The sequence below is a fragment of the Anarhichas minor genome, unplaced genomic scaffold, assembly GCF_050575085.1.
Source record: "Anarhichas minor isolate MPS153535 unplaced genomic scaffold, ASM5057508v1 ptg000011l, whole genome shotgun sequence".
Taxonomy (NCBI): Eukaryota; Metazoa; Chordata; class Actinopteri; order Perciformes; family Anarhichadidae; genus Anarhichas; species Anarhichas minor.
Genome location: NW_027466457.1, coordinates 1,602,849 through 1,629,867, shown reverse-complemented (window position 1 = coordinate 1,629,867; position 27,019 = coordinate 1,602,849). Strand labels below are relative to the sequence as shown.

The 27,019-nt window shown below is 41.0% G+C and overlaps 2 protein-coding genes across 3 annotated transcripts in view; one reads left to right on the top strand and one right to left on the bottom strand.

Moving 5' to 3' along the window:
* The window catches only part of LOC142947965 (serine/threonine-protein kinase BRSK2), a 149,463-nt gene extending 144,391 nt beyond the window's left edge, over nucleotides 1-5,072 (top strand). The window contains exons 17-19 of the mRNA XM_076089834.1: nucleotides 1-181; nucleotides 1,341-1,430; nucleotides 4,864-5,072. Of these exons, the coding sequence (XP_075945949.1) occupies nucleotides 1-181; nucleotides 1,341-1,430; nucleotides 4,864-5,072 (480 nt within the window). The remainder of the gene's footprint in view (nucleotides 182-1,340; nucleotides 1,431-4,863) is intronic.
* Nucleotides 5,073-12,105: 7,033 nt separating this feature from the next.
* The window catches only part of abtb2b (ankyrin repeat and BTB (POZ) domain containing 2b), a 43,131-nt gene continuing 28,217 nt past the window's right edge, over nucleotides 12,106-27,019 (bottom strand). The window contains exons 3-17 of one of the 2 annotated variants that reach the window (XM_076088837.1): nucleotides 25,613-25,823; nucleotides 19,751-19,903; nucleotides 19,053-19,218; nucleotides 18,773-18,862; nucleotides 18,543-18,644; nucleotides 18,165-18,261; nucleotides 17,141-17,276; nucleotides 16,354-16,631; nucleotides 16,081-16,259; nucleotides 15,857-15,962; nucleotides 15,257-15,359; nucleotides 15,048-15,135; nucleotides 14,797-14,865; nucleotides 13,924-14,037; nucleotides 12,106-13,588 (exon numbers count right to left, since the gene is read on the bottom strand). In XM_076088837.1, coding sequence (XP_075944952.1) covers nucleotides 13,355-13,588; nucleotides 13,924-14,037; nucleotides 14,797-14,865; nucleotides 15,048-15,135; nucleotides 15,257-15,359; nucleotides 15,857-15,962; nucleotides 16,081-16,259; nucleotides 16,354-16,631; nucleotides 17,141-17,276; nucleotides 18,165-18,261; nucleotides 18,543-18,644; nucleotides 18,773-18,862; nucleotides 19,053-19,218; nucleotides 19,751-19,903; nucleotides 25,613-25,823 — 2,126 coding nt within the window. In that variant the 3' untranslated portion in view covers nucleotides 12,106-13,354. The remainder of the gene's footprint in view (nucleotides 13,589-13,923; nucleotides 14,038-14,796; nucleotides 14,866-15,047; nucleotides 15,136-15,256; nucleotides 15,360-15,856; nucleotides 15,963-16,080; nucleotides 16,260-16,353; nucleotides 16,632-17,140; nucleotides 17,277-18,164; nucleotides 18,262-18,542; nucleotides 18,645-18,772; nucleotides 18,863-19,052; nucleotides 19,219-19,750; nucleotides 19,904-25,612; nucleotides 25,824-27,019) is intronic. The other variant, XM_076088839.1, reaches the window with a different exon arrangement.

The following is a 27,019-nucleotide window of genomic DNA, read 5'->3' as shown; positions in this document are numbered from 1 at the left end:
ATCCCCAGCCTGAGCCACAGTGTGATCTCCCAGACCAGTTTCCGAGCAGAGTACAAGTCCACAGCCGGCCCGACAGTCTTCCAGAAGCCGGTCAAATTCCAGGTGGACATCACCTACACGGAGAGCACAGCTGCCACGAAGGAGAATGGCATCTACTCTGTCACCTTCACCCTGCTCTCAGGTCAGGACACTGTCGTCACACACCAAGTTCCTCGCCCTCTTTTTCTCTACCCGCTAATCCTGCAATGCATCGGGCACAATGCACACTGAACAGGTCACCAGTCACGAGACGAACTAGGTGCAGACCTCACATCTGGGGACCCCAGGTCTGTGAGCCAATGAGAAGAGAGTAGGGTCCCCAGGCATAAAAGTATGAATGCAAATACGGCTACTTTACTTTTACTAGTTTAACTCTTTTTCACTCGGAGAGAGAAAGTACCAATATCTTCTGTGTAAATAAACAAGTGAAAAGTTATTATTTATTTCACTGAAGCAGCATGCCTTGAATTGAATCGGTATTTGATTCCTTCTTTAATGGGCAGAAAGGGTCATGTTCAAACCTAGGACCTTGCTGTTGTGAGATGACGGATCACAGGCGGAGTAACACACAGTACACGTTATGAGATCAACAGTATTCCATCTCGTCTGTCTCACTGAGGTCCAGGGAAATCCAACTCTCACAAATCACTTTGAAAAGTGTGGAAAAGGGTATCGCTCACATGTCAAGTGGGATGCTGTCACACTGAAATATAATAAAATGAATCTATGTTTGTATCCAGCCCAAAAATAAACCAGAAGTTCTGCTCATAAATGTGGGTGTCTCAAACTCACTGCCAAAAAGAATGGCTGCCTAAGGTTTTTTCAAAGTTCTTGCAATCCTGGATGCTTGATAAGATCCCCCCCCCTGAGTGTAACAAGATGAGGTCTGGCTATGCAAGATTACATACTAAGCAATCATGCGTGCATGCTTAGTCTAGCAGAAACGCATGCATTCTCTCTCTCTCCCTCTCTTTCTCACTCACACAAACAAGTGTGTGTGTGTGTGTGTGGGGGGGGGGGGGCACATTTAAGTAGTGGCACTTAAGCCTTCTTCCATGTCACATACTGTATACAGCAGGTATACAGTAGGGGCTTACAGTAACACCTCTCTCTGGCCTCCATCTATCATCTCAGGCTCTCTGAAGCTTCTCCAGCTCACTTTTCACACCATGCACACCCTTACTTCTTCTTCTCTTAATTAATCCATCTATATAGTTCCTACACACACTCTGTCTGCCTTAGTGCTGCTACCTGTAGATTGTGACGCGACAAATCTTTCCTGTTTGTGTGACTGTGTTTAGGACCCAGTCGACGCTTTAAGCGAGTAGTGGAGACGATTCAGAGCCAGTTGTTAAGCACACATGACCAGCCAGGGGTCCAACAGCTGTCTGGTGAGTAGGAACTTCTCTTTTCAAAAGAAAAATATTTCAAAATCGTATCTAAAACCTCTCCACCCTTACCCCCACCGCCTCATCCGCCCATCCCACCCACACACGAATCACTCTCACCGCTGAAGCTAAGCTAAATCCTGCCTTCCTCTTCCCCCGTGCTTGAAATCCCCGAGCCGCTCTCCGGTTCTCAAAACGGCTTCCTTTGCATGCCCGCGCCTCACTGCCATGAAACGGTTGGGAGTTGCTCTCAAGCACCGACTGCGGGTCAAATGTTGTCTCGTTGCCCTGGCAGTGGAGATTAGAGTGGAGGTAGGGTAAGCTGATTTGCATTCTGTTACTCCTACTTCCAAGACTGATCGTCGGAGCTTGTCACCATGGCAACACCACTGCACCTCAATGCACTCCCACAATGCACTGCACCGCACAGTGACACCACACCTGCTTTCTCTCTCTCTCTCTCTCTCTCTCTCTCTCTCTCTCTCTCTCTCTCTCTCTCTCTCTCTCTCTCTCTCTCTCTCTCTCTCTCTCTCTCTCTCTCTGGGTGCTTGTACAATAGGACCCCCTCCCCCTGTTTTCCCTCGTCCACCAGCCTCTATTGGCGCCTCCAAAGGCACCAAGGAGATATAAAAACCTCTGACGGGCTACCTCAATCCCCACCTAACCGTTCACCTGTGAACTTTGTGACGTTATTTAAATATTCCTCCATCATGTTGTGGCGCTGGAGCTGTATAAGTCCATTCTTTCCCCAGTGTGGCTACATCCTTTTTCTGGATGACAAAAAGGAAAAGAAGAGAGAAATAGGGATCCCACTCCTCCCCATCTGCTCTTTAGCATGTCCCTCCTTGTGAATCACTGCTCTGTTTGAGTGCGTCTCAGTCGTCATCATCTTGACAACAGCTCCACTTGCTGGTCACATAGGGAAACACCACCAGCCTGAGATACACCGCTTCTATCAGGGGAAGGTGTGCTGTTTTCGTTGGATATCAATTTCATCTCATGCGTGAATCATAATCTCGGTGTCTCTATGTTTGTGTCTTTATCCCTTTAAACCTAGCCATGATACCTAGCTTTTACTCTGTTACTATACCATCAGTTACACGTGTGAGCTGTATATTTCTCTCAGCAATGAACAGTAGTCATCATCACAGCTGCTGTGATGATGACTACCAGTTTACCAGTTACTTCTGATATTTCATGTTTGAGCTTATTAACAGACTGAAGGTTAAAAGTGGAAAACATTATATTACATTAGGTTCAATGTGTCAATATGAGAACCGTTTATCAATAGAGGATACTGAGGATATGACAAAAAACATAAATAATGATAGGCTTACAGAGCTGATCAATTGAGGATAAAAAATCAATGTCATTTTCTTTTGACCAAGGGCAGTCGAAATGAATTTCATCTCTTTACTCTATCAGAGTATCTCTCACCGTAATATAAATCTTAAAACAGGTCAGTGTGTGCTTATCAGTAATTGATTTCCTCCACCTCCCTACTTCCTTGTGACCTCCTAACACACTTTTGGCGCCACCTGACCACAGGGTCTTTTGCAGAAAGTCACTGGCTGTAATTAAGAATAGAAATGGCTTTGCATACCAATGTGTGTCAAACAAAAGGCTTCATCAAGTCTTGGCCATTATGTCCCCTAATCGCCATTAACAGAAGCATACCTGGGAGCCCCGCTTAGGGAGACAATAGGAGGGCGTGGAACAATAAAAGGAGTGTAGATGAATGCAGGTAGCATACTGTAGGACTACAGAGCAGAACCGTTTATTTAGAGGGTACCGTCTCTCTTTAATGGAGCAGCTGAGATCATTAAGATTCATGAGTTTCCTGCCATTTGTGGAAATGTGCAGATTTGGGTGGAGTGAAGTGAGTAAATGGGGAAAGTCTTCACACATGAGAAAGGAAGAGGGAACATTAGGGAGAAGTTGGCTGCAACCATTTTCCAGCAGGATAATGGAGCAGGCGAAGCCAACTGAGGCACATACACACAGAGGCACACATAGGCACACACAAACACACATTCACGATTAGATGAAGTTTGCCGAATTGCTAGACTACTGCAGGCAGTCCTAACACTGGCAGCATGTGCATATTGTCAGGCTGAGAAATTCCGCTTTCCAACAGCCTTTTATTAAGTGCTGATACACAGACACCGACTCTGCGGTCCAGTGTGTGAGTGTGTGCGTTTTGTCCTCTGTGCAGCACCCCCTGCCTGTTTCTACTGATGCTGTCGCTGTTCATTTGTCGGCCCAAAGGACTCTATTGTGCAAATGGATCTTCTGCCACCTATTCAGAAACAGTCCTGTTTGTGACTGATAGTTTCCAAAGTTGCGCTGTGTAAACAGCATTAACAAAAATAACTCTGACTCTTTATTTGCTCCATTTCTCATGTGTTGTGTCCTTACCACTCCACATACCTGCAGTGGGTCCCTGCAGAAAGAGCGAGTGTGTTCAGCTGAAGATCATTTGTATGCATACTGTCTGAGATACACACACACACACACACACACACACAAACTCAAGTGTGCCGATAGCAGTTAGAAAGATATAAACTTGTGTTATTCAGCATATTTACCCATTTTATTCAGCACACAGAATGAGCTGGACTTTTTCTGACTTCAAAGAGTTGGCACAATGATAATGCAGCCACCCGGCGTGTTTGATGTCTTTGTCCAGGCGTAATCGTTAGCTACAGTGTAACAACTCCGAACGGAAGTGTAGAAATGTGTTGATCAAAGGTTGTCTGTTTCCTCCGAGCAGATTTAAGTCCCGACATTACTGTGTTAGATGTGCTTCACTTACAATAGCCACGAGACAGACAGCCTCCATCATCGGCACTTTGCCGAGGTTCAAGTCGCCGTTCGGCTCTCTAATGAAGCCTGCAGAACCTCCACAAACGATTAGGTTTAGCAAAAAGGAGAGGAGACACTGATTTATTATCCTTCAAGGGCAACGTTGTCTGGAAGCTACAAGCGTTCACATTGTCCGCCTTCCATCATTTGCCCGGCTTCTGGCTGTCCCAAACTGCTTGGGCACCGACTCACACAGATGACGCACCACGCTTCCTCGGTCTGCATCACACAGTTCATATGTTAAAGAAGCTTACTGTAGCATCAGGCTACAGAAGCCTATATTGACTTTGGTCAGCCCCCCTATTTGCTTTCATTTCTAGTTTGAGATTGAATGGCTCTTGTGTGTTTTCATTGGTTGTGCTGTTACATATGCATGGTTTATCGTCCTGACATGGCTGCACCAGCAGCTCTCACCCTCGCTGCGTCTGTCAGTCCTCCTCGCCTCTGCTTGTTCTTACGTGTAGCCTCGTCTCTGTCCTGTGAACCCCATTGTTCATTAGTTTGTTTGTTCTCTCTCTTCTCTCTTTTCCCTTTTTTGTCCTCTTTTTGTCCCCCCCATCTGTGTACCTAGGCAGCCCATTGAGTAACTTCTTTGACGTAATAAAACAACTTTTTTCAGACGAGAAGAACGGACAGGTGCCCTACCCCTCTGGCACGCCCACCAAGCACTGCCCCTCGCCCATTCACGTCCGGAGGCACGAGCCAGAAAATAATGACACCAAATGCCGAGACAGAGTCAAGCTGTCGGTGGCGTCTTTGGGGACACAGGAGGAGTCTTAGATCGGGAGGCCGTGTAGTCGAGCCAGTGCTAAAACTCATCCCAGTACCACTATAAACCAGTGGCACAGAGAGAGAATATTTGTACATAACTAGGTGTACATAATCATTTATGGAAATTCTTTTTGTATAAAATTACTTTATATAGATAGAAATATATTAAGAGAATCAAATTCATATTTTATAAACAGCATACTGCACCTACATGACACACACACACACACACACACACACACACTCCAGTCCTTCCACTCCCTTTTTCACGACCCCTTAGCATCCACCATCATCATCCACCCCTCTACCTCAACCATCTAAACGCCTATGACCCTTGCTCTGATTTTTGGCTCCCTTGCTGATAACCTGTGTGATGACCCTGACTTGTTTCTGATACCAGGAATTATCCAGAAAACCTATTAAGCCCCTCCTCCTGCTCCCTGCTCTGTCCGCCTTCCCTCGACCACCCTTCCACCCCCACCGCCCCCCCGAGCATGCCGATAGAGATGGACATTTGTTGACGGAGGACGGTTTTTTAGAGGTGCGCTGAAAAGGGGGGGGGGGGGGGGGGGGGGTTACCATGGAAACAGACCCCTTCATGCAGACTTCTACCTTCATCTCCCTCTGCGCCCCTTCTCCACCTCTGGCAGCCATCAGTAGAAGTAGAGGAAAATACCTTTTGTGTTCCCCCGTCTTAGGAACACGCAGACACACACACACATGTGCACAACTAATCCACACAAATCCCAATGGAACAAAAAAAACGCAGACTCCCCCTAACCAAGCCGCCCCCTTTCCTTTCAAGGAGTGTTCATCGTATGGAAACGAGTATTTTACAAAAAGACACGACACACACAAAACATGTACATGCTTACATGCACAGGTCCAGTTTGCACAGAAAACTCTGGGATGTATTAACAAGAACATGAACAACAACAAAAAGAAGACATGCAGAAACTGACTGATTCAGAGGAGGAGAGAAGGGGGCGGGGTTTTGTAGAAAGCCCAAAAGGCCGACGCGGATGCTTGCTGGATTGTATTTGTTTGCTTTTTAATGTACTTTTTTTGTGAAAAACTGGGTTTAAAATACTTATTAGACTTAACACTATTGCTGCAAATGGACTGGAATTGTGATTTCAGAGAGGAGCTGGGTGTGAGCAGAACGGGGCCGAGGGGGAGATGATATGATAATATGGGGTAGAGGGGAGGGACAAGGGTGGGTATTTGGGTATTTAAAATGAATGATCTATTCTGTTGTACAGACTGATATCATTTCTTATGTATAAAAAAATGAAATGTCTAGTTGTGACGCTAAGTTTAGATACCATCGGGTCTGGTTGCTAAACCTGCGCCTGGCACATTCTGTTATTTTAAATTTGTCTGTGTATTTTTGTTACATGATCATTTATGTCTTTGTTTGATTGAGCTAATTATGATCAAAACATTCCTGTTTGTGTTATTTGCAGCACTTTGTCTTTGGTTTTCCATTTATACCTCTCTCTTAGCCTCACTTACCAGCAGTTAGAAGTAGAGGAACAAAAAAAAATGATGACGTGACAAATGCAACTGTGGATATTTTTGTATTTCTGTCCTTATTTATTCACGTTTCTTCATCTCACTGTTTGATTTCCTAATTTATGATAACTTGGCTATTTATATGAACAAAGCTGTTAGGTCAGTTGAATGTTATTTATTACCCTCTTGTGTGTTCGTAAATGGGGCAACATTTGAAGAAAAAAATAACTTTTTTTCTTTAGTTTTGGTCGACATTTAACAGAATTATGTGAACATCGAGTAACAAATTCTCTTTTCCCTGACCTCTCTGTAGAGGGAAAGAGAACTTGTGGGAACTCTTGAAGAAAAAAAAAAACCATTTACCAGTAATTTAAGAATGTAGACGTAGCCTCTTTTTGGAGAGGGAATATGCTCTTCTATTGATATTTGTCAGTTTCATATTATTGTGCGTGTAGGCCGGGCCTGAGGAGAAGGACTCTACAGAACCCAATCTACTTCTTCTCTTTGTAAATATACAGACAAACCGTGGGGGTTGATTGTCTTCTCAACCAATGCTGGGGATTCCTGCTCTATGCTTTTAGTCTGTAGTGCTGTGTGCATGTCAAACATGAGCTTTTCTTTGCATGGCTTTAGTGTTCATGTTCCATGCCAAACTCACTCCTTCTCTCAGCCTTCATCGATTCTCTCTCCACAAAATTACCTTTTAAACTTTCTAAATTTCCTCTCTATCCCCTACTTCTTACCCTCTCTGCTTTTATTTCTGGCCTTCTTTTTTATTGTTCCCTCAATCCCGCTAATCTTTTTTCCCTGCCTCCTCCTCCTTATTTTGTGCACAAAGTTTTGAACGATGCTTCCTTTACTCTGTACCTCTCTCTGGAAGGATTGGATGTCTGCTCTCTCTATCTGGTGGTAGAAGAGACACAGTGAGGGGATATCAGTACCCAAACACAAAGCAATACCCTATCGTTCACTTTCCTTTCTGTTTTTTAAAATGGGAAGCTAGCAGCACCAAGGACATCTGATGATTCTAAGGACCAGAGCGGTCTTTTGACGGAGCAGGAACAAAAGTGACTGATGTAATCCCCATATAAAATAACTGTGAGCATCTACAGTGCTGAAACAAATAAACTCATTAAGTTATGGTGTGTTTGTTTTCCTTCTTTGTACATGTATGGGTGTGTATAAGTCCTAAAGTAAATATCCATAGTCTTTTAAAAACCATACTATGACTTTTTTATGACTTTTATTTGACATACTATACTATGACTTTTTATGACTTTTCGACATACTATACTATGACTTTTTTATGACTTTTATTTGACATACTATACTATGACTTTTTTATGACTTTTCGACATACTATACTATGACTTTTTTATGACTTTTATTTGACATACTATACTATGACTTTTTATGACTTTTCGACATACTATACTATGACTGTTTATGACTTTTCGACATATGACTTTTATGACTTTTCGACATACTATACTATGACTTTTTTATGACTTTTTTCAACATACTGACTTTTATATGACTTTTCAACATACTATACTATGACTTTTTTATGACTTTTTCTGACATACTATACTATGGCTTTTTCATGACTGACATACTATACTATGACTTTTTTATGACTTTTCGACATACTATACTATGACTTTTATGACTTTTTTTCGACATACTATACTATGGCTGTTTTATAACTTTTTTAACATACTATACTATGACTTCTTTATGACTTTTTATGACTTTTCGACATACTATACTATGACTTTTTTATGACTTTTATTTGACATACTATACTATGACTTTTTTATGACTTTTCGACATACTATACTATGACTTTTTTATGACTTTCTGACATACTATACTATGGCTTTTTCATGACTGACATACTATACTATGACTTTTTCATGACTTTTCGACATACTATACTATGACTTTTTCATGACTTTTCGACATACTATACTATGACTTTTATGACTTTTCGACATACTATACTATGACTTTTTTATGACTTTTTTCAACATACTGACTTTTATATGACTTTTCAACATACTATACTATGACTTTTTTATGACTTTTTCTGACATACTATTCTATGACTTTTTCATGACTTTTCGACATACTATACTATGACTTTTTATGACTTTTCGACATACTATACTATGACTTTTTTATGACTTTCTGACATACTATACTATGGCTTTTTCATGACTGACATACTATACTATGACTTTTTCATGACTTTTTAACATACTATACTATGACTTCTTTATGACTTTTTATGACTTTTCGACATACTATACTATGACTTTTTTATGACTTTTATTTGACATACTATACTATGACTTTTTTATGACTTTTCGACATACTATACTATGACTTTTTATGACTTTTCGACATACTATACTATGACTTTTTATGACTTTTCGACATACTATACTATGACTTTTTATGACTTTTCGACATACTATACTATGACTTTTTATGACTTTTCGACATACTATACTATGACTTTTTTATGACGTTTCTGACATACTATACTATGACTTTTATGACTTTTCGACATACTATACTATGACTTTTTTATGACTTTTTTCAACATACTGACTTTTATATGACTTTTCAACATACTATACTATGACTTTTTTATGACTTTTTCTGACATACTATTCTATGGCTTTTTCATGAATTTTCGACATACTATACTATGACTTTTTCATGACTTTTCGACATACTATACTATGACTTTTTTATGACTTTCTGACATACTATACTATGGCTTTTTCATGACTGACATACTATACTATGACTTTTTCATGACTTTTCGACATACTATACTATGACTTTTTCATGACTTTTCGACATACTATACTATGACTTTTATGACTTTTCGACATACTATACTATGACTTTTTTATGACTTTTTTCAACATACTGACTTTTATATGACTTTTCAACATACTATACTATGACTTTTTTATGACTTTTTCTGACATACTATTCTATGGCTTTTTCATGACTTTTCGACATACTATACTATGACTTTTTCATGACTTTTCGACATACTATACTATGACTTTTTATGACTTTTCGACATACTATACTATGACTTTTTTATGACTTTCTGACATACTATACTATGGCTTTTTCATGACTGACATACTATACTATGACTTTTTTATGACTTTTATTTGACATACTATACTATGACTTTTTTATGACTTTTCGACATACTATACTATGACTTTTTATGACTTTTCGACATACTATACTATGACTTTTTATGACTTTTCGACATACTATACTATGACTTTTTTATGACTTTTTTCAACATACTGACTTTTATATGACTTTTCAACATACTATACTATGACTTTTTTATGACTTTTTCTGACATACTATTCTATGGCTTTTTCATGAATTTTCGACATACTATACTATGACTTTTTCATGACTTTTCGACATACTATACTATGACTTTTTTATGACTTTTCGACATACTATGACTTTTTTATGACTTTTCGACATACTATACTATGACTTTTATGACTTTTTTTCGACATACTATACTATGGCTGTTTTATAACTTTTTTAACATACTATACTATGACTTCTTTATGACTTTTTATGACATACTATACTATGACTTTTTCATGACTTTTCGACATACTATACTATGACTTTTTTATGACTTTTTTCGACATACTATACTATGACTTCTTTATGACTTTTTATGACATACTATACTATGACTTTTTCATGACTTTTCGACATACTATACTATGACTTTTTTCGACATACTATACTATGACTTTTTTTCGACATACTATACTATGACTTCTTTCTGACTTTTCTTGACATGCTATATTGTGATTCTTTCATCACTCTTTCTGACATATATATTATAGCTTTTTTATGACTTTATTTTACATAATATAGGAGGAATTTGTAGCCATAGTATGCAATTACCTTTAATGATTTTTTTCAACACACTATACAATTTTGGCATTTTATACATACTATACTGTGAACTTCATGCATTTTTTAGACTCACTAAGGCTTTTTAATCAAATTTCAATAACACTATACTGTTAAGACTGGCTCACAAGCCATAACATAAAGAGAGACACCACATCTATATGGATACAATAGAATAAAAAATGTATTTACAAAACAACATAAAGCCTCAAATAAGGAATAACAAAAGGTTGTGTCTTGTGTCAGGGAAGAGAAAGAGTGCATAGGCAGAGTAATGAGACACTTATATAGAACCAGCCCACATCTTCACAAATGGACCATCTATTAGTCTAGGAGCTACACCCAGAACAAAAAAACAGTCTTTTAAAGTCCTTTTTCGACATACTATACCATGACTTTTTTAATGACTTTTTTCGCACACTTTACTGTGACGTTTTTCTGACTTTTTTCAACATACTATGCTTTGACTTTTTTATGGCTTATTTTTTTTTTTCACATACTAAGATATGACATCGTGACCGAGTGCGACAAGCACGTCTAATGTCCCGGACGGCAAGGCCAGCAAAAGACGAGTAAATCATCAGAGCAAGCTATTTCTTTTACATTTCTTGATGTAATCTAGGTCATCTATATGTGCGGTCACCATACATTTAAAAGAAACATAATCCATGTTATCATAGACATTGTGCTTGAAATTGGAGCTCACATAGTAACCACGTGGGAAAACGACGTTCCTCCAAAGGCAAATACACCACCACATTCTTAATAAGGAGAAGTTGAGTGTTTTGGAAAATAAAGACTTGACATGATAATCATTGTAAAAATGTTTTGCTGTACACTTAACTTGCAACCAGCAAATACTAGCTGAATTATAAACAGATAATCTAAAAATAAATACATGTTCTTCTCTCATTTCAAGTAAAGTAAGTGGTGCATTTAAGAATAAATTAAATAACAGAATGCTTTTGAAAAATGTGGTTCTTAAGTACTTAATTTCAGAAAAATGACTGTCACTGAATTGCCCTGCAGCTTTAAATTCAGTTCATTCAGGGTAAAGTGATGTCAACCAAGAAAACCATGATATTATATTTTTCTCATCTTCTAAAAAGAGAAATGTGTGTGCAGGGATTTTATCTGTGGTTATTTAAACCATTTGTTTCAGCTCTGTTCCTCTCAGTTAACATCATTGTTGGACAGTGAACTAATGTGTTAGGATTCTGATCATATTGGGCTCTTGTGAGTGGCTACGTTTGCTCAAAAGTTGTGTGCTTTGTCTCGTGACGCTTCACATTGCCGCTTTTAATAATCGTCACGGTCTCTGAACATAATGAGACTTACTGCTTTTGAACTGTCCGTGGTGTACGTCCAGCACCTTATTTAAGATAAAGCCGGGTGGTTATCCTACAGAAACTTATGATTTAATTTTAGTTAAAGGTTAAGTGAGATCAGTTCTCGCTGTATCTTTATGCGTCTTAAATTATGGTAGTTATAATGTGCTGTGTAATTTAGGGATCAGATTATTCTTTCAAACACTGTTGACGCTATGGCATGGAGGTATAAAGCAATATGAATGCTGAACTTATCATACATTCCAGCCTTATAAATGCATTTTAATAGCTTATGAATGTGCTTATGACCTTGAAATAAAATGTTACCAAAGGTGTTTCATTTAATCTTTTGTTATTGCAAATATGACCTTTATTCTGTAGATCTGTGCATTTGCAAGTCTGAGTCATACTGGATTTCAGGTAAGTCTACACAAACCCACACAACAGATGACAGTGAAATATTTGGAATAGTGTGTACCAGTAAAACGGACCAAGCTTGTTTACCAGGTTTATTACAATGTTCAGCATTAAAACAGACTTAATGTATTCCAAATCCCATGTTGGACATTGCTGCTGTACCTGTACAGAAGCATTAAACCTCAGCATACATAAGCTTAATTAACTGTTAGAGTGTACCTGGAAAAACAACAGCTACACAAAAGCAACTTTTCATCAATAATATTAATAATTTGCTTGGATTAAAAACAAAATAAAAAGGGAACACCCCGTTAAATACTCTCACATCTTTTCCTCTCGTTAAATAGAAAATGTCCATCCCACTCTTTATTAAGTGTTTTGTTTCGCCGATAATCACTTTTAAAAAATAGAAAATAAAAACATAAAAATACATTTGTTAATCCAAAGTTTACACCAATGCTGGAGGCACCAAGTCTACCTCTGCGCTCCCACTCTGCATTATTAGTCTGAACAGGACAAAGCCAAAAGTCCAGCATGGCTGCCCCACTTGATTCAGTCCATTTGTCACATAGCTTCAGTCAGAACCAGGCGGGTGCTCTGGATCCCAATCCTCCTATTAAATGGTTTATTTTGCCAGTTGTGTCCAGTAGAGGGCAGCAGTGTTTCATAATTCAGAGTTCCCACCTGTTACATCCATCTGTTGCTTCTCGTTTAAGCTTCCAGAGCCAACATCACATTGTCCAATTTTCTTCTTCATGAACATGCTGTACACTGCAATAAATTCAAGATGGAGTGCCTGGCACAAAATATGAAATGCTGAATTGTCCACAGAGCGTCTAACTGCTACCGAATAACTCGCTGATCTGTGTCCCAGTGTCACATCACTGTGGGGAGTTGCTTGTCACCAGAGATAAAGATCAAGTGTCACTAAGAAAACATCGGTACTCAAACCATTTAAACAGCGTCTTTAACATCTGATCCTGTATCAGTGATAAGATGGAACTTCAACTTCAACTGCAACATCCTTATTTCTGTCTTCTTTGCTCAGACTCGCGAGGTGACGCAGAGAGAGCGTAGTCGTTGAGCCAGGGTGGCCTCCAGCTCCTCAAGGGGTGATTCTCCCCGGGTGTGAAGCAGCGAAGAAGTGGAGTTGTTCCCTTGTCGGGCCGCGGGGGGTCCCAACAGCAGGCCCCTGAAGCCCTCTTTCTCCACTAGAGCAGGCATCTGCTGCAAGAAGTAACCTTCACAGAATGAGCTCAGTTCCAATGAACCATGGGCCTGGGAAAAGAGAGGACAGCGTTATGTTTTTGCCTCATTAAAAAGTATAGCTGTAAAGTGTCAACAGTGCTGCTTTCCAGTGTAGAATTGAGGACATTTATGATGTAACATGGTCTTTTGTGCCATCAATCGGATTGTCCCGGTTTATGTGTGAAATTAGGATTCTCTCACTTATTATACTGAAGAAATATAGTTTTTTTAATGCAAGATCTTTTTTCATTTTAACAAAACATTTCCCTTCCGTGAGTCACCATAGTTGAAGAGGCATATAGAGCTGCTGTATAATACAGTTTGCTATTCGAATAGTTCACATAATGTGTGTGTGTGTGTGTCACCTTGGCTGTTTTGTAGACGCTGACTGCATTATCCAGGTTGATGAGCTGAGAGCAGATGAGTTCACAGTGTCTTTGTAGCACCCCCAGCCGGAACAGACTAGCAGCGGACAACAACTACAGGAGGAATCACAAGCAAATGTCTTAAAAGTGATACAGACAAGTCAGTTAGTTTGGGCTGTAATTTGGTTACTAGCTTATTTATAAAGACATATAAACACTGATTAAGAACATTCAACAGCCTCCAAATGATCTAAACCACATATCTGTAAATGATGGTTACGGATGAAATCATACAATTTGTCAAACATTCATGACCTACAGTAAATAGTGTTGCTGTGCAGACAAGCGGTGTTACAACGCAATAGACTGACCTTTGTAATAGAGGTGTGTTCTAAACAGGTTTGGCATTTTTTGGGCTTGTACCGACATGGATGAATGTAGTTATTGGAAGTTGCTTTGGTTAAAAGCATCAGATAGATAAATGTAATCTGATGGTTTAACTGGGGATTTGCGTTATCACAAAATAAACATTGCATATGCACCACATTTAAGGGATTTACAAAAAATCCATGAGGTGTCACTGTGTATATAGTACTGTGCAATAGTACACTGCAGAAAAAACACAGTGTGAAGAGGCAGAGCTGGGCAGGAAGCTGCTGTTGTGTGTCCCATATACACACGCGTGTCCCATGCTCATTCATTAGATTCTTAGCCAACAACCTTATTTCTTCACAAAAAAGTATTAATGTTTCCATTTAATTTTAATACTTTTATGGTACATGTATAACTGAAGAAACCTGGGATTTCTAACAAGTAAAACGTTTCATACAACTACTCAGATAGACGGTATTGTATCTGTTGAGCGACTCTCACCTCCAGCAAATCAGGCACAATAGTTTTCAGCGACTCTGTTCCTCCACAGTACAGGTATGACATCATCATCTGTAGACAGGTCAAAGGCCTTATTTAGAAAAAGGTACCGTAGTTGAACTAAATAATGTACATGTTTTGTCATATGCAGTACATCTATCTGCAGTTTATTCCATCAATATTGATTAATTGTGTCTCACACACACACACAAAAAATAAATACTTTGGGTCGTGTTTTTGAGTATATTTGTTACCTGGAAAATGTTGTACTTGATGTCACTAATCTCAATCTTCTTGTTGGGGCTTCCATCTGGTCCACAGCATGCCAGCAGAGACTTGAATCTAAAAGAAAACAAACATCTTTGTCAAAACCGTCAAGGATTTCTCTTCTTTTTTTTTTTTTAAATGATCACCGTCTTCAAGTATGTATCATTCTGTCCGGTGGGAACTTGTCTGGACTCACCTGTCAGAAGCTGTGATCAGCAGGACTCTGTGGCCATAGAACGGTTTCCCCTCCACCACAAACGTCACATCTGACATCTCCTGGTTATTCAGGAAATGAGGGTCTGTGGGAAAACAGAGAAATGCCTTCTTACAACTCCATTCCCAGGACAACTTTTTAGTGACAAGGAAGCCCGTCTGACCACTGGTCCAATATTACACTGACACATATTAAGGAAACCAGAGCTTTGTTCAGTCTTGAACGTAGGTGAATCGTGATTGTGTCTAGGGCCTCACACCTGGCATACAGTATGAATGGAAAGGTGTATCAAGCTAACCATTTGTGATAAGATTTTGCCTTTTCACTCATGTTACTGTATCTCTAGAAAAGTATTACTTCAAATACTAATTTGCACTAACCTTGCCTCAGATATAGATTTTAAAACCGTGTCCAATTTGTTTGGCATCAGCTTAACCCATGTCTGCGGGACATACCCACATATTACAGAATCGGCGAAGCAATCCTTGAATGCAGTCAGAAAGCTCAATGAGGTCGTAGGTATTGAGAGTGCAGAGCATTATGGTGCAAACAAATCTCTATTTAAAACCATAGTTTTCTTACCCAACTGTGCTGAAAGAGTTGCCTTCATCCCAGGGATGGCTGGAAGAGGTGCTGGGCCAAAACAGTGACTAAAAATAATCGCCAGCTGTTGTAGAATGGCATCATTCTGGAGGAAAGGGGGGGGGGGGGGACAAGAAGAAGGGGATTATATCACACATCTGAACTAAATCTCTTGCTGAAATCATGAAGACAAGACAAGCAGACACTCTGAGGTTTAATGGTACCTTGGTGGTACGTAAGATGTTGAACATCAGGGGCAGGCCTATGGTGACCAGCTCCTCGCAGTAGTCCTCTTCTTTGATCGTGGTGAACTCTCTGAGGAGTGAGAGGGTGACTCCTGCCCTGGACTGCTGTTGGGCACAACGCAGAGATTCCAGCCACACATGTAGTTTCCATGGTACACCTACGTCAGAAGAAAAAATAAATGTTGTTTGGTTTTCAAGGTAAGTTAACATTTGAATAGTAAGAAAATCCTCGTCTTGACATCTGATAGGTACCCATAGCTCGTAGCTCCATGGTGACATCCAGGTAGCCGTGCTCCGCGCTGTAGTAGCTGGCCTCCTGCAGAGCCTTCATCCTGGCCTTGCAGAGCCTCGCTATGGCCACCTCTGGCTGGGCCCCGGGGCCAGAGGAAGGGGTGGGGAGGGGGGAGAGAGGGAGGAAAGGGCAGATACCGGCCTCCTCACCCTCCACCCCCTCAGCTAAGATCTCCTCCAGAGACAGGACATCCTCTTTGACTTGCTGGGGCTGAGTCAGTAGCTTTCTCAGCACGTTTCTGACAAGATAAATGGGAGGAAGGAGTGGGAAAGAAAGAGGACGAGGAGGGAAGGCCAGAAAGAAAGCATGAAAACATTAATACATGTCCAAACTGCAACACATACATCCATTTCTGTGACCCTGTACCCTCCTCTCTGATTACATAATCTGTCACCCTCACTGTGGAATGTGAAGTGTTGAGTCTACATTGTGTTCACACGTACACACAGTGAACAGGTGGAGGGGTTTACGCTTCCAGTTGGTGTTTAGAGACAGATGGACTCTGAATAGAAGGAGGCCTTGAATTCACGTTTTTTTTTATACTCTGAAACTATCAAGGTCTGCCATTTCACCACATGATAAAAGGGATGAATCTCCTCAAAGCACAAATGCAGACTTAGGTCAAGTATGACAGCGTGCTGACTGATTTAACGTTATTTCCGTGTTACTTTCTGTTCTGCAGTTAAGAGGCCAAGAGCATCTGTTGACAACATGCCCTTTTCAGATCAGATTGAGAGACGCACATACCTGTGTCCATGTGCGGCAGCATGACTGAAGCAGTTCATGTCTTCATAGAGGGATGACGTAAGGGCATTTCCATCGTGGGTCTTGGATAAGGGGTCTGCGCCTCGTGCCAGGAGCAAACTAACCATCTCATAGTTTCCTGTGAAACATATAAACAAGTCAATTACATACAGATACATCTCCTCAACACATTGAAATGGGATATGTTGTACCAGTACCAACCACAAACATCTTTGCTGTTTGCAAAGACATACTTTTAGTAATCTATTCTGCTTGTGTATTTTTCCCACTGGTGCAGTCTACTTTGAATTTTTCAATAGTCAACATATCGCCCCACAATTGCTAACATTCTTTATGGTTTAATTTTGAGCGTTTGTGTTTTTATTGCTTATTTTGTAATTCATTAGTGCACTTGTACTTTAGATGTCTTCTTTCTGGCTTTATTGCACTTACTGTTGCAACGACTGTATTTGACCACAGGGACAAATTAAGTTTTATCATACTTTATTTTGCATTTTCAAACAAACAAACCCATTCATATTAGGCACTATTTACACGCTGTCATTGCTGCTATGTAGAGCATGTGTCTCTTTCACTACAGCTATGTGTGGCTTTTAGATGATCCCACAGAGGAATGCTGCCCAGAGGCTTCTAAACAACCACAGGCAGCGCTCTTCTGCTCTCACTTTGCCTTCATTTACCCTCTCATCTCCTTGTTCCTCCAGCCAAAGCGCCATTCACAACTCAATCCTGTGCTTCTGTTGCTGGTCTTTTGGAAAACTAGCACACTACTGGATTGGTGACTGATAATCGTTTTAAAAATAAGTTTAAGATAAGTTAAAAGAGTTATTATTCGTGGCTCATTCATTCATCTCCACATGTCTCCCTTCTTATTTAGTAGTAAGTAGTAATTTACCCACCATGAATCAGATCATCACACAGTCTGACAATGCTCTAAAATCAGCTGTGACTTGTGTTGTACTGTGTGCACGTGTGTTTTCATGTGCACATGCATGTGTTTGCCCACCTGCTGCTGAAGCCAGCTGCAATGGGGTGTCTGCATTACTCTCCTGCCCATTGCGGACTGCGGCCCCCTCAACGTTGGCCCCTGCATCCAACAGGAGCTGGAGATACACACCACATTTGTTACACTGTGCAATGTTTGACATCCTGTAACTCACTTATGGCCTTGGCCTCTGACCTCAAATTTGTCACTCAACTTTAGAAAGTATAACATTACAATCACAGTTAGCTCTGGACTGTGTAGGACAACCCATGCGTATTTAGCAGGTTAATTCTCCTCGAGTAAAAAGTACACCATTCATGCCGCATGTCAAATTAAGGGTTCACACACTAGCTACATGTGGTGGGGGCTACTACATGTGTGTGTGTATGTGTTTCCAACCTGCACTACGGATATGTGTCCATGCAGCACAGCGAAGGTGAGGGCTGCCCAGTGTCGACTATCAGGATGCACAGAGGGGTGCTTTGGGGAGCATGGTGGAACCTGGCAGCACACGACAAATTGGTGTTACACACCAACATCAAGATCATACTCCTACATGTAGAAGTTTACTCAAAGTGCAACATTTAAATACATGTGTACACATGTTGACATTGCTGAAGCATATTTACCGCCACGTCAAGGTTGGCCCCGGCATCGATCAACATCTGGACTAAAGCCTCGTCTCCAGCTGCGCAGGCATACATCAGTGGGGTCATGCCCTGAGTGACGAACAGCAAGGAGGGCAATGGACACATGAAAAAGGAGAAACAAATACATTAAGTGCTGCCTAAAAAATGAACTATGAATACGAGTACATATGGATAATGTTGCAATATTCCCCTCAACACACGTCAGACATAAAAACACATTCATACCGCTGCTGTACACAAACAGACAGATGTTCAGTACCTGGTCGTCCATGCTGTTGACCCCATCTGGCCCCAGCAAACTGATCGCTTGGCCAATGAGATCTGTGCGTCCACAGTTGAGCATCCGAAAACCCAAGTCTAGGTGGAACTTGTCTGTGGCGGCTTTGGAGTCCAGACGCTTGAAGGAGCTAAAGCAACATTCAGGCCTGATGGAGACGGAGACACAAAGAAAGAATAAGACAATAAAATGAACAGTTCACCTTCAAATGGTGAGAGGTAACTAGCAGAGTCTGAGAAGACGCACTAAAAACGATTAAACAGACATTGAGAGCTACAAGAGTTTGTTTCAACCATGTGGCTCATTGTACATATGTATCCGATGATTTGTTTGATTTGACAGTGATTGATCTACTGTATACAGTGTGTAATTATTTGTTAGCGAGAACCAATTGAAAAACAGGCCTTTAGTGCATCGGTTACAGGAAACACACACAACAATGTCTGAGCAATTAAGTTTTGTTTCTTTTCAACTAACTATTATGACCTCATCAACATACAAGACATGACACTGGTGTCAGGAACTCTAAAATGAGGTATTGTCTGAAGGCATTGTTAAGCTTTAGTTCATATTCTTTATTTATTACAGATACTCAGACATAGTGCTGCTGCTTTCCATTAGAGATCCAAATCCAGCAGTACAACCCTGGCGAGTATATATGTGTGTGTGTTCTCATTTACTTCAGCTGTCTCGGCTCACAGTCCAGTCCTGGAAGGAGCAGCCTGGCAGTTTGTCTGACATCATCACTATCCACCAATAGACTCTTGCGATGCTCAGCATGAACTATGGCCACTCTCATCCACTCCATCAGAGGTGGCAGCAACAGGAATGGCCTGTAAAAAGAAAATATGAATAATTCCACCACTGTCCATCTACATGCTTGGTACAAAAAAATAAAACTGTATTCAACTATAATGTATGAGGAGCACACAGCAATGTCTGTGCGGGAGTTGTCTTAACTTGTGATTTGGTCACGTTGAGAGGGAACTCACAAACTGTCTACGACCAGATGACTTATACATGACTGGCAGTACTTCCCCAAACCCTGACCAGTACACAGTGAGTCACATTTAAACACACACACTCTAAGACACTGTACAGAGCACCTCACCTTTACTAATCACATACATTTGCCAGCTTTTACACACCATATAGAGTTGGCTTTCTCCGTTAAAGTCATCATACGTGCAAGCAGACACATTGAAATAACAGATGTGTGTATATATATATATATATATATATATATATATATATATATATATATATATATATATATATATATATATATATATATATATATATATATATATATATATATATATATATATATATATATATATATATATATATATATATATATATATATATATATATATATATATATATATATATATATATATATATATATATATATATATATATATATATATATATATATATATATATATATATATATATATGTGTGACCAATCAGTGTTGGTTGCCAGGTGGTGCAGTTAAACAGCTGCTTTCCTTGTCTGTGAGATGTGCTGGGAGATGATAACAGAACTGTGACTTTATTTGTGCTGTGGTTTGATAAACAAAATACTGCAGTGGCTTCCGAATAATCCGCCTATTTTTAAACCAGCTTTATCAGAATAAACTACCTAGGGAAGATAAATAAAGGTTCAGCACTCCGGCATTGTTATAGATGATTTCTAGGAAAGAGAGAACCAAGTGAAACTAAAAAGACGAGGAAAGGATTAAAATAGAAACGATAGACACGATTGACCTGATCCTGAGGAAACAAGACACAGTCACATTATTCGCGGCGAAGCGGTGGAGTAAACATGAGTCGAGAGGTAAAAGAGAGCAGAACATAAGGTCTGCTGTGGTGTTTGTGAATGTGGCATTCTGAATGTCATCTGGCTGACTTATCTTCTGAAACCCTTTAGAAACCACTGGTGATATGGCTATCTGCAACGCCACTCATTTCGTCTTGTACGTGCCTTTCTCTCACCATATGTGCCTGTGAACAATGACACGTTATTGTTGCTTTGCTTTTGATCCTATGGAGCCTCAGTCAGAGTGCGTTAATGAGATACTAAGCAGCCTTTTCTCCTGCTGTGGTGTTATTCTTAGCGGTGGCTTCACCTTTGTTCCGAGGAAATGCAAACATTTCCAATGCATATCATGAATACAGATGGAGGCAAAAGCATGAGCAGTACACATATCGTCCTACTGCGCCTGCTATAGGTATTGTAGTTACTGTTAAATGAGCATTGGGACCCCTGCGGTGCCATTTATTCTCCTCACTGTGTTCACTTCAAGTAGCTCCCTGCGGTTTTTAATAGATAAGCTCCTTCTGTTCAACAGCAATCCCTCTCATTCATCAGTGCTTTGTTAATAATGTATAGTCACTTTACTAAAGGGGATGTTCTCCATTTTATCTGAAGGTTTCAGAATGTGAATGTCAGACTTTTGAATACCTCCCTAAATGTAACATTTAAATTAATTTAATAACAATATAACAACCAAATATGTGAACTTTTCCTAACTTAACATAGCTAATTAAAGCTTTTCATAACTAGACAGCTGTTGTTGGGTAGTGGTTAGTAAAGCAGATATGATGACAAATAAAACATGTTTTTACATATTTCATCACTAACAATGGTCTGTATTAGTTGACCTTTAATAACTGCATTGCAGACATGACTGCATTATAATTAAGGCCTTAAAATAACTTATAATCTAAATTTTTCAGACATTTAGGAGCCCGCAGATACCCTGCTGTCCCCTTTTTCTGTCTATTTTATCTTCTAGCTATTCTGTCAAATGTTGTTTCAGTACTTTATCAGTGATCAGTGAAGAGGAGGGACCCTGCAGTCACTCAGGCGTGACGGCTAACAAGCAGACAAGGGACTGATGGGATGGAGGAGGAGTAGGAGGGAGATGTTAAATGTGTCAGATAGGTGCATATGAGGAGGGTTTGACTGTTTGTAAAAAGGCTGGGAGGCAAGTGGGGTATGTCATAATGAAGACATACATTGGTTGGCAGTTTGGAGATGTGCTGCGGGGTGTAGAGTGATAAGAAAGTCCTGTTTCTGGAGGGGCAGCTGGCTTGTGAATCAATGTTATACTCCCCTTAATGGGCTTCACTCACCATAAATTGGACTGTGTGTGAGTCCGTTTCATTCGTGTGTGCATTTGTGCTCGTGTCTCCGTCTGTCTTCTTGAATGCCACGAGGCCTCCACCCAGCTATTTCACTGCACGCTCGCTTCAAGGCACGCACGCTGCACACGCACTAATCCAGAATTAAAGCAGCTCCAATCAACCGCATCAAGCTTTTAACACTTAGCCCTTATTGATCCATCAGAGACATTCAGCATTTCACGGCCTGTGTTTTAGTGAAACGACATAAAACTTCTAACCCCTGCATAATAACCAAAGGTGCTTCCTTTCATAAATACTGGTTTCCCAGTGAATTCTTTCAGCTGCAGTTTTAATTAACCTTTAAAGTTGTGCGAGTGTGTGGTAGGGTGTGTGTGTGTGTGTGTGTAGTACAGGATATACACAAAAATGTGCATTAACACAAATCAGCTGAGGCCATATGTATATACACCTTTGCCAGTGGCCCACGACTGCATACAGATGGAGCATGTCTGCACAAACACCCACGCAGCTCTGGCCTCTATCCCATAAGTCATCCCTCCTTCTTTCCTCAAAACCCTTCTCCCTCTATCTGAAGCGCTCGCCCCATACACCTCCCATCTGACCTTTGTGTCTGGGTTATGTCCCTCAGCCTGAAACACAAACTTTAGCTTCGTCTGAGAGCCGGCGCAACATCAAAGCTGAGCCTCCTGTTAACTCTGAAACTAGATAGCACTTCTGGCTAGCCTGCTGACCCGACATGCTAAGGCTGCACACTGAGAACAGCGGGATGTAGACACACACAAACTCTTCCACACATGTGCACACACGTACACATATAAACGTTAGCTCTCATTCATGGCACCGTTCTCTCCATCACCTGGCTGGTCATAAATCGACAGACAGCCCAAATTGTGGTCAGGTGTGTTTGAACTCTTACCTTTCCAAAATAAAAAGCAAAGGCTTTTCTCCCCAGGCGGCAACATCACATACGCTACACTGGCCCCATATGTCCAATGTGTCCTATATCTCGGGAGCCACTGTGATTGAGTTCACGTTTAAGAAACTGAAAGCAGGTCTTAAAGCAGACCCCATCATGCGGTGCAGAGGGTCAAGGTTAACCACTGATCTAGAGTCAGATTACTCTCATAATGGCTCCATAAGGGGGGGGGGTGTGTGTGTGTATCAGTGCTTGTAAGGTCCTCTGGCTACTTCTTATCACAGTAACACATCTATCCATTAGTGCTCCCTTTCATCCGCTGAAGGATGTGGAAGGGTCGGGGTGGTCTGTTCGGCAGAGTTTGGAAGTGCTCGTTTTGGGTGGAGAGACTAGTGATTCTACCATTAAATAGATTGGTTAATAACTTTCAGCACTAATAAAAGTTATTTTTCCATGGCTTAAAGAGGAGTGCGCGAATGCAGAACTAAGCAGACACAGACATTGGTGTTTGAACCTCTCACTCTTAACGCAGGCTAACACTATACAATACAACATGATCTGTAACAACCACAACTAAGCAGCAGGTTTAAAGGATGATAAGGAAACGTGCGTCTTGCGTAGTCTGGAGGATTCTGCAGTAAGGCTCTCACCAGGCTCCCTATAATGTTTGATGATGTGGCCCACACAGATTTGGTGGTTTTGGGTTTCCACCAAAGATTTTATAAAGCTTTCAATAGAGGGTGAGCCAGAGAGATTGAGAGGCCCATTGTAGGAGAGCAATCTGTATCATTACCAGGCACCCACGTAGTAATCACTAGCAGGTTTACCCTGTTCTACTCCACCACCTGAGTCTGTCGTGCATTTACAGACACTCCACACAGTCACACAGAGAAGCATGTAGGCAACTCAGTAGATGTCTAGAAAGACAAACAGAAAGTCACAGATGTTTCGAAGTATACAGTACAACAGGATGCTAAATCATTTCATCCTGCACACATAAAGCAGGCTGATATACACCCAGCATTAAAGACCTCAAGAAACAGCCAGGATAGTGAAAAGAGGGGCGTGTATTTGCTGTTCCCTTTGATGCTAATGAGGAGCCCACCTTTGCTCACTCACGCTGTGTCTGTTCATTATTAAATGTATAGGAGCCAGCTGGCTCTGAGTGTATACACGTGTGTGTGTGTGTGTGTGTGTTTAGGTAAGATATTTGGCTGATTTCATCACCAAAACTTTTACGGAAGTAGGATGATCTCACAGATGCCATGTCCTCATCATAACCCAACAATCACAAACACATGCATTTCTAGAGGTTAAAACTATTTACCAGAGCAAACTGAAAACACACACTTAAGTGGGAGCTGCATCCCGTTTGCATGCTTGAGTGCTACCTTTAGACAGGCCTCCCTACATTTGTTTAAACGTGTAATTAACCTTTACACAGAAGAACACTTTCCACTGACATCTTTAACATATGGTTACTCTGGAACACATGCATGTGCTTTCTGTCCTGTGAGACCAGGGCCCAGATGTGTGGGCAGACTGCAAGTACTTTTCTCTCCCGCACAAGTGAGACTAATAATCTTACCTTAACTGACAGCACATTATCGCTCACATTTATTTGACCTGCAGCTGAATATCACCATTACTAGTGATAACATGTTGTTATGCAGCCAAATATTTCGTCAGTTCATTTCGGAGGAAAAGGGACATGACTCAGTTCAGTGTTACTCATTGCTTTCTGTGGAAACCCAGCAACATGAAAAACTATTTCCTCAGCTGTATTTTAGGCCAAGAATTAGCCAACTGCTCTGCAGGCAGGCTGTCCAAATACTGTCAACCAGTTGTCTAAGTACTGAAAATAAAACAAGGATGACCAGAATTGTTCTCCAAAGGCAACCCAAAGAAGATCTGAGGAGACCCTAACACAATTACAGACCATTAGCACCTCTTGAAAACCCCTTAAATCACCAGTCTTCAGCCTAATTTACACTCGAAAGGTGCAATGAACCCTTCTATCAGACTAACATTAACACCTGGAGTCTCTTGCTCGCCTGTAATTTACATACACTTCAATGAGCAGAGGGCAATGGAATCAGGAATGGCTAAGAAAGAAAGGCGGTCTGTGAAAAAGCTGTTCACTTGATTAGAACCTGTTTGTTAATTTCCGAGGCTGGATGTTGGTGTATTTGAGTTTGTGTATTTGCAATGTGTGCTGCCATTAATCACATTTCTGTAAACCTAATGGAGCTAATCAAATCCTGTCTAATTTCAGATGTGATCAGGAAATCAAAGCATAAAATGCATGAAAGGAAAATCAAGAATACAATGAAGCCTATTATCTGAGGGTGTATCCAAAGCCGAAATGGGGGGGGGGAAGAACTGCCGAAGATTAGATCAGTTATCTCACTGCCTGTGATACACTTTGGAGAGCATCTAAACCGCTCTTGTCCGGACATGCATGACTCCCACCTCTCCTTGCTGAGGGCCATGCGTGGGGGATCTAAATTGGGATTCTCCATGGACTCCATTTGTGGGCAGCGCAGGAAGTAGTAAAGGGTGTGGAGGGCGTCCGGCGACCAGGACACGGGCTGCTGGGGACGGGCGTGGCGGGCTGGACTCAGTCCGAGACGCACTGAGCTCAGGCGCTGCATGTGGTGCATTGCACGCGACACCAAGTCACCTGGAACAAAGGAAATAAGAGAAAGATGTGAGGTCGATGGTTTAGTAGATATTTGTTCTAATAAATACATGACGCTTGTTCATTTCATTAACTCAGTTCTTCTTAATACAGTATCAGAGAACACTGTGGGCCAAATGGCACATAAAAAAACTAAAACTATAACAAGAGTAGTTACTTAGTGCCCAGTATAAACCCTGTGGGCTCCTAATCTAACGGGATTTCCCCTTTTCCTAAACCACTCCAACCCTCCTTCACTGTCTACTCTCGCTCCATGTCTCTAGTGGTATTTGCTATTAGCAGTCTCATTATCAGTAAGCACAGCCAGACGGCCAGTCTAAACAGCCATTCATCTTTAATCATTGAAGGAGTTAATGGGCTTAACAGACAGCTGACCACAGGCTCTAACGAACCGTTCAACTGTTTCTGTATTGATGCGTTTCAATCACTGCACTCGGCCTGGATAGGTGGGAGTCAGTCACGTGATTAAAAACAAGATCTGTGCTGAAGTCTTAAATCTGTCATGACTACCGCTTGTGTGAAAACTCCTGCCGTGCCGGGATAAAGACACACGAAATATGCAGCTTATCAGAGGATTCACCCACCCACACGGTGAGCGAAGTGGACAACCCCGTGCACTTGGATGAAGGCCAATTCAGATTACTGGATGTAGAGTGTAATATGTGAGGAATATATCAACCTAAGAAGACATTAATAGACGCACAAAACACAAAGAAAAGAGGGCGTAGGGCTGCAAGGAGTAGAGCTTGTAGATAACTAGCAGGAGCACGGTGGAGAGACAAAATATCAGTTGTCACAGAGAGGAGATGTGGAGGGGGGGGGGGGGGGGCAGAGAGAGGCAGTGTGAGAGAAGGAGGCCAGCTTGAACTTGGGATCGTGTAACGCTCATTTAACATAATTACCCCTGGGTTAATTTCTAACCAGATTACCGTGAGTGAGAGGCAGCCAGGGGGCCAAGGCTGGTGAGTCCAGCCGTGTGTGTGTGTGTGTGTGTGTGTGTGTCGATATTAAAGGGTTTGGGGTACTTCGAGGGGGGTTAGTTTGGAGCGGCCTTCCCAAAACAGACCCCACTTCAAGCTGAAGGGCCTCCTTTGTGTTAACCACCACCAGCAGTCCCTCCAGGAGGTCTCCGAGGAATTCTTGCCCAAGACGGACAGCCTCTCCCTGGCTTTCCAGCC